This window comes from Leuciscus leuciscus (assembly GCF_965113295.1).
Source record: "Leuciscus leuciscus genome assembly, chromosome: 15".
NCBI lineage: Eukaryota > Metazoa > Chordata > Actinopteri > Cypriniformes > Leuciscidae > Leuciscus > Leuciscus leuciscus.
In genome coordinates this window covers 15,278,846-15,286,639 of record NC_138739.1, presented here as the reverse complement: position 1 = coordinate 15,286,639, position 7,794 = coordinate 15,278,846, and the positions used below count along the sequence as shown (strand labels likewise).

The window sequence follows — 7,794 nt, the reverse complement described above, 5'->3', positions numbered from 1 at the left end:
CTTTGGAGACGTTTGAATTTGCAAAATGATACATATCAATTTATCTGCATATAATCAGCATATTGCAAAATGTTTCGAATCACAATATTATTGTATCATGGCTTGTGATAATATGTGATTATATCATCTAATATTTAATATAACTTTTAACATATAATAAAATACATAGCCAAAATCACGTAAACACTGCTACAAAGAAGACAACCCATATAATACAACGAGGAACAACGCAGCACATTACCAGCAATAAGTGCTTGAGATTATTTAGCATAAATGTTTTACTTCAGCTTATAAAGTGTTCTAGTCACCAGCTGTGAGCGATTAATTCTGTTTCTTGTCATTTGCACTATAAGACCTATTAATGCACTGATGTGGTTTGACAGATTCGTTTTTTTGTCTTGTCTGTTTTTAATCTATTTTATAACTAATTGAACTGCCTGTGTTTGCTGGAATAAGATGGGCATGCTGTGATACATGAGCGCTCTACACGGAGCAAGTGTACTTTTCTTTCAATACTTTAGTGTAAATCATGTTATAGCTCAGTTTCAAACTATGGTCCCTTGTTGGAATTTAGTTGTAATGTTAAGTTTAATAACTTGTTAAAAAAAAAAAAGCATTATATTTATGAGGTGCTGACCGTGCTGATTAGTTTATCATATTGCCGTATTCTTTCATTTAATTTGGTGTCGTTTCATGCATGTGAGGAGGCAGATGAAGACCTTTGCACATTAACATTCTCCTGTTTGGTTATCAAATCTGTTCACGTTCAGAAATAGTGTTCTCTGCCTACAGAACACGTCAGAAGATCTCTCTGAGGAGAGATATAAACACATCAAATAACAGGTTTTATAAATTTCATCATGGTGCTGATTTGTATGTAAATGTTATAGAAAAGAAACTTCTGTGGGGATCAGGTCAAAATCCTACAACACAGCCTCAGTAAGAGACATCAACGGTGTGCCTTGTGTTCACAGCAGAACATCGTCAGTTTGTTTTCATTACAGAAGTATTCATTAGCTCAGGAAAAAGTATATGAACATTAGCAGCAGCCATGTCACCTTGTAGCCCAAGACCGGTTGCCCACTGAAGCTAAGCAGGGCTGAGCCTGGTTAGTACCTGGATGGGAGACCTCCTGAGAAAACCAGGTTGCTGCTGGAAGAGGTGTTAGTGAGGCCAGCAGGAGGTGCTCACCCTGTGGTCTGTGTGGGTCCTAACGCCCCAGTATAGTGATGGGGACACTATACTGTCAAAGAGCACCCGTTTTTGTCATGAGACGTTAAACCGAGGTCCTGACTCTCTGTGGTCATTAAAAATCCCAGGATGTCTTTCGAAAGAGTAGGGATGTATCCCCGGCATCCTGGCCAAATCTGCCCCCTGGCCTCTGTCCATCATGGCCTCCTAATCATCCCCATTTACTGATTGGCTTCATCACTGTCTCCTCTCCACCAGTAAGCTGGTGTGTGGTGAGCGTTCTGGCGCAATATGGCTGCCGTCGCATCATCCAAGTGGATGCTGCACATTGGTGGTGGTTGAGGAGATTCCCCCCTTCTATGTAAAGCGCTTTGAGTGTCGAGAAAAGCGCTATATAAATGTAATGAATTATTATTATTATTATTATTTTCTTACAATGGAAAGGAGATCGAAAGATTGTATGGTCATGTGATAAATGCCATTAAAACAGGTCTGATTAACTCATCACGGCTGAAATCTGTGAGCTTGTCACGATTTTAGAGGGTTTTTTTTATTAGAAATAACTGAGCTAAACTAACACTAAATCATTTGTAGAGTAAACATATCTACATTCAACACTGATTAACTAAACTTTGATTTTTAACATTTAGGATTCAACCTTTGACCTTTACTCAAGCTAACTGGCTGTTCAACTCGATCATTAACGATATGAGCACAATGTCTAATACATTTTAAAAGCTTTTTTTCTTTTCATGTAGTCATAATTGGATTTAGATGAAAGTAAAGGCTATTCTAAAACATTCCTGGTTAGTACACTAGATGGCGCTCCAGTTGTACACTATACTGCCCTGCAAAGGCAAAAGACCTTAACTCGCTAGAGTGTGAAACTGAGAAAAATGACTTTAAAGTTTCTGTTTTGTCCAGACAAAAGTATTATAGGTAGGACTCCCAAAATTTGACAACTAGTTGCTATAATGAAGAAATGTTTGTATGCAAAAAATCTTGAGCTCAAACTTGACCTTTGACCCTTGTTTGGCTGTTACTGTACTCTGCCTTTGTATCATATGCCAAAAATAAGGAGTCGTGCAAAGGCAAAAGGCAGTAACTGACATATAATCAATATTTGCTTGCTGTCCCCCATACTTACATCCATTATAAGAACACCTAACCAAGGTCTAGTCATCATGGTATGTGTTTTAAATTATATAGAAGACCTTTGGTTGTTCCTATTTAGTGCTATAATGATCAGGATAGTGCGGCAACACTAACAACGTTAAACAGTATGACAGATACAGATAAACAGATAAGTAAAACGTAAACAGATAAGTTACTTTGCAGTACAGTATGTACAGTATGAATAAATGCAAGAAATATTTTCACAATAAAGATAATTTAATTATAATTGAATACAAATGTTTTTTTATTTTTTATAAATTACAGAGGAGCAGTAATTTATCAATTTGCAACAAGAATATTTCATATTCATTAGGCGTGTTTAGGCCTTTATTTTGAAATAGCAATAAACATGAAAAATAATGAAAGATTGGTAGAAAGCTCAGTTTGTTTTTATACCAAGAGTTAAAAAAAATAACACCAATTAAATTATCTAAAAAAAAAAAGTCAGATTTAAAAAAATATATATATAAACAAAAATATTATGGATTCTCGATTCGTGATGCGGCTGCCAGCTATAACGCACATATGCGCTCTTTTTATGCGTTTATTAGAGGTTGAATTAAAATGACGGTGACAGTTAAAGGGTTAAGGGCCACCAAACTGCTCAAGATGCACAGTCAACGAACTCGACTTGGATTACTGCTTTTTATTTCTGAGATAATATAGACAGAGTCAACCGAAAAAAAGTTGGAATTACTTTTACCATTTAGGTTAGCCTACTTTGTACGGACGTTAGCGATAACTAGCTTAGTGCTATATGGATTTGTGTACGATCTGACATGAACACCTGCAAGAAGGAAATATGGCTCAAACACGTATGGATTGTTGTGGATACAGCAGATGACGTGCATTGCTATGGATTATGGATTATGCATCTTCCATGGATTATATCGGATTGCATGGAAAGGTAGGATGCCTGTGTATTTAATAATTGGGTTTCGGCGTCTGATGTGAGGCGAGTGTCAACGTTAGCGCTAACTTACGTGACACAGATTAAATTTAGCTAGCTCCGGGCTGTCACTGATATTGACAGATCTGAACCATCGCCCTGAACAAAAATAACAACATTTATGACAACCTATTAGCTTGCATACCATCTAAGTATGGCTTGTTCACCTTGCTTTGTTTCTGATTGCATACTTGGAGCAGTTAGTCTGGCCAAAGATGTGTTGTGTGTATGTTACGTGGTTTGGTGACAATTAAAGAGCGCCACATTTGACAGTATGACAAAGCCAGAGTACAGTAACATCACAGCGGCACCGTAACATCTCTCTTGATGCCAGGCTAAACAAAGTCAGAACACCGTAACTCAACTTCAGCGTGCTGGAACAAAGGCAAAGAGCCGTAACAACTGTTACGGTGTTCTGCTGTGGTTTCTCGTATGGTTTTGGAAGTTACGGTTGTCATGGCCCTTTATTTTCTCGTTAAAACAATCAAATTGACTCACGATATTTATTCACATGATAAAGGAGGTCTCAAATACCACAAAAATGACACTAACTCATTTTTGACCAAACATGATGTTACGGCGTTTTGCCTTTGTAGGGCAGTATACACACTGCTTTTAGTGTACTTAATGTTTAAATGAAACACTGGCCAATTCATAACAAGTTCAAACTATGGTATGTGTGATGCTGTTCTTACCAACAACAACAAAATACCATGGTAAACAGCATCAGTTATTAGTACTACAGTAAAATTATAGTAGGCAAGTTTATTTATACAGCACATTTTATACACAACGGTAATTCATGCTTTACATAAAAGGAATTAAAATAATCAAAATAAATATAATTTAAACAGTTTCTAATAAAACTTTGCGTTTAATGTGAGCTGTTGACTAATTTTCACCTAAAAATGTTTTATTTTAATACCTGGGTTATATGAGCAATCACTTTCTTAAAAAGAGATGACTTTTACAAAATACACATTTGAGTGGTAGTTAAATATGATCATAATGTTTTTGTTTTTCTCCCTCGGTGTCAGACACAGTTTCTCATCTTGGTTTAACGTTTCCTTAGATTAAAGAGTCACAAAAGGCTGTTCATAAAGCGAGACGAAACTCTTCACCTACAAACGGTCTCAGACACACTCTGAATGTCCACTTTCACCTATATGCTGTTTGTCCAACAGATCAAACTATATTTCTGAAGAAAGCCGACCGCAGCGGCTTTCAGTTTGACTCAGATGTCAGATACTTTTAACTTTGAACTTTGGTTTTTCCATACACAAAAACTGAGAACTGAATAAATATATACTACAATTTTAAAGTCTCAATTTTAGTTTATACAATATTCATCCAATATTCTTCTACTTTTACATATTAAACACAGTCAGACAACTACTAGTTCAAAAACAATGTTAAATGATAAAAATTAAGAATGCTTGCTACAGTTAAAGAACAGCTGAAGCCTTAATAAGTGCCAGAAGAACCAAATGTCCCCACAAGGATAGTAAAACCTGAGATCACCTCCATTGTGGGGACCAACCAGCGGTTAGGGTTAGGGTCCCCATGAGGGAAATGGGTTAATAAACATACTAAATTATATTTTTTTGAAAATGTAAAAATGCATAAAGTTTTCTGTGATGGGTAGGTTTAGGGGTAGGGTTAGTGTAAGGGGACAGAATATACAGTTTGTACAGTATAAAAAACATTAAGTCTATGGAGAGTCCCCACAAAGATAGTGAACCAGACGTGTGTGTGTGTGTGTGTGTGTGTGTGTGTGTGTGTGTGTGTGTGTGTGTGTGTGTGTGTGTGTGTGTGTGTGTGTGTGTGTGTGTGTGTGTGTGTGTGTGTGTGTGTAAGGTCGTCAGATTCTGTTGGGGGAGGAGGATTCTCATACTAGATGAATGTCTTTCAGCAAAAGGTAGGTCAGACTTTTCACTAAACTATTGAAGAAAATGTTTCACACGCTTGTTTTGTTCTGTTTGAGTTGGTGGAACCTGATTGGTAATTAATACAAACATTTCTACTACTTAATTTCTTTCTGTTTCTGGGTAATAAGGTTTCTGGGTAATAATGCTGCTACTGAATTATGTTATTTTTATCTGCTTTTATCTGATGAATAATTACTGTGAGATCTACTAACTTTGGATTCAGGGCTCTGTTTGTGATCAGAAACTTAAAATGTGATTTCTAGACCTGATGAAAATGTAACAAGTTATGGAAAATAACTGAAATTTCTACAGTGCATATAAATATCTCTGACTGAGATAGAGCAGCTTGCAATGTACACATTCAATTTATAAACGTGTCTTTTCTTTTGGATCTTTACGGTGGTTTTCAGTTCATGTTTAAATGTTACAAACTAGAACTGATTTCAGGCTTTGTAAACCAACGAGACTCTTAATCTGTTCCTCTTCATGTTCTCAGGTGTGTTTGGTGATTCAGTGTCAGTGATAGAGGGAGATTCTGTTACTCTAAACACTGATCTTACAGAAATGCATGAAGTTGAAGATATACTGTGGGCATTTGGAGCTGAAAAGTCTCTGATAGCTAAAATCAAAAGAAAGAACCAAACCTTCTCCACATATGAAGATGTTCCTGATGGGAGATTCAGAGACAGACTGAAGCTGGACAATCAAACTGGATCTCTGACCATCACAAACACCACAACTGAACATACTGGAGTTTATCAACTACTGAAAAGTGGAGCGAAACTGACATCAAAAACATTCAGTGTTTCTGTCTATGGTGAGTCGAGATAATTTTATCCTGTCCATCACAAATTGTTGTTTTATTAAAGGGATCTTTCATAATGCCACAAATGAATGCTGTATAGAGCTGAACTTGTATTGAACCCAGAATATTTCTTTAACAGTTTAATAATTTTATAGTTTAAGATGACAGAAACACTCATTGACATTCTACACACTGCACAAAAATAAGACTGTTGATTTTTATCTATATTTTTGTTTATTCTCTCATTTTCCAGCTCGTTTGCCCGTACCTCGCATTATCAGAGATTTTTCACAAAATCTTTCTTCATCATCATCCTCATGTTCATTGGTGTGTTCATCAGTGTTGAATGTGTGTGATGCGACTCTCTCCTGGTACAAAGGATTCAGTGTATTGTCCAGCATCAGTGTGTGTGATCTCAGCATCAGTCTCTCTCTACCTCTGGAGGTGGAATATCAGGATAAAAACACCTACAGCTGTGTGCTGAACATTCCCATCAGCAACCAGACCACACATCTGGACATCAACACACTCTGTCACACACATTCAGGTACAATAATGATGAATATTGGTGATTATTTACTGACCTGATCTCTGATTTACTGATTTTGATCAGATGGATACAATCACTTACATCATTGTCTGTTTCTCTTTGTCATTACAACATCTTCATAGAGCCTTCAAACCCCTTAGTCGCAGTGTCTCTGATAGTGTTGATCTCTGCTGGATCTCTGATGATTGTTGCAGGATTTGGGATCATCTGGATCTGCAGGAAACACAGAAAAACTGATCAAGGCGGCAAGTAACACCTACTGATTTAAACAAGTATTCTTAAAATATACTCTAATAAGGGTGGGCAATATACCTCTAGGCATAATTAACCAGTAGAAATTTGTCAACCGGTATGAGATTTAGTTTGGACTATTGTCTCTATCGCGGTTAAACTGATGTGATGTTGCTGTGTTGCATGTTCACAAAAGTTCATTTGAATGCCTTTTTAAGACTTGCGATTTTAAAAGTACGTGTTTTTAAACCGTTCAAGCATGAAAGAACTGTGTGAAAGCAGTGAAAGGGAACTAATTTCTGTGTATGCGTGCATGTCTGAGGTATTTCCGACCTCTGTCTGAGAGAAGTGTGCACATAAAGCCGTACTGAACTGAGTTCTATTTTGCATCTTAGTGGGCTTGAATGGGCAAATACACACACTTCAAAATGCCCGTCTTTGCAAGGATCCTTGTAAACACAGTAGCTAGTTTATGTCTTATTGGTATTGGTGATGAGAATTATGAAATTTCAATGGTATCAAAAACGTTGATATCATAACCTTATTTAAAGCAAAAATAGCTAAATTGTGATAAATTTCATTATCATGAAATAAAATAACTCATATCATGAAATTTTTTCCATATCTCCCACCCTTAATATTTAAATTGAATGATAGTCCTAATTATCATTAATCAGAGTTTTCCTCACGCTTTTTGTAGTTAACAGCTTCTAGTTCCTTTAATCACAGTTATCCTCATAGTTTTTTTTTGTAGTTCACTTTGTAAGCTTGCGCTCGATTGGCCCAAAACCGGCATCCGACCAGCGCGGAAGGTCTATACGTGTTACTGTCCTTTTCTCGAAGCAAAGTATTTTTTGATTAAATGCAATACATTTGAATATGTATTCTCTCGTTATTTCATCTGACTCCATAAATGAAAAGGTTTTAATGATATCTGTGCATCATTAAATGTGAGTGAAATGTT

The 7,794-nt window shown here is 36.4% G+C and overlaps 1 protein-coding gene and 1 long non-coding RNA gene across 5 annotated transcripts in view; one reads left to right on the top strand and one right to left on the bottom strand.

The window, feature by feature from the left end:
- LOC309476444 overlaps positions 1–7,794 on the bottom strand; it is a 247,752-nt gene that overhangs the window by 7,559 nt on the left and 232,399 nt on the right. The gene's annotated exons all lie outside the window — the stretch shown is intronic.
- LOC309476103 (SLAM family member 9-like) overlaps positions 3,991–7,794 on the top strand; it is a 42,548-nt gene continuing 38,744 nt past the window's right edge. Inside the window, exons 1-4 of one of the 4 annotated variants that reach the window (XM_082139291.1) lie at positions 4,957–5,234; positions 5,741–6,061; positions 6,303–6,596; positions 6,746–6,844. In XM_082139291.1, coding sequence (XP_081995417.1) covers positions 5,030–5,234; positions 5,741–6,061; positions 6,303–6,596; positions 6,746–6,844 — 919 coding nt within the window. In that variant the 5' untranslated portion in view covers positions 4,957–5,029. Of the gene's footprint in view, positions 4,033–4,956; positions 5,235–5,740; positions 6,062–6,302; positions 6,597–6,721; positions 6,845–7,794 lie in introns of those variants that run through there. The other 3 variants (XM_082139290.1, XM_082139292.1, XR_014197927.1) reach the window with 3 other exon arrangements.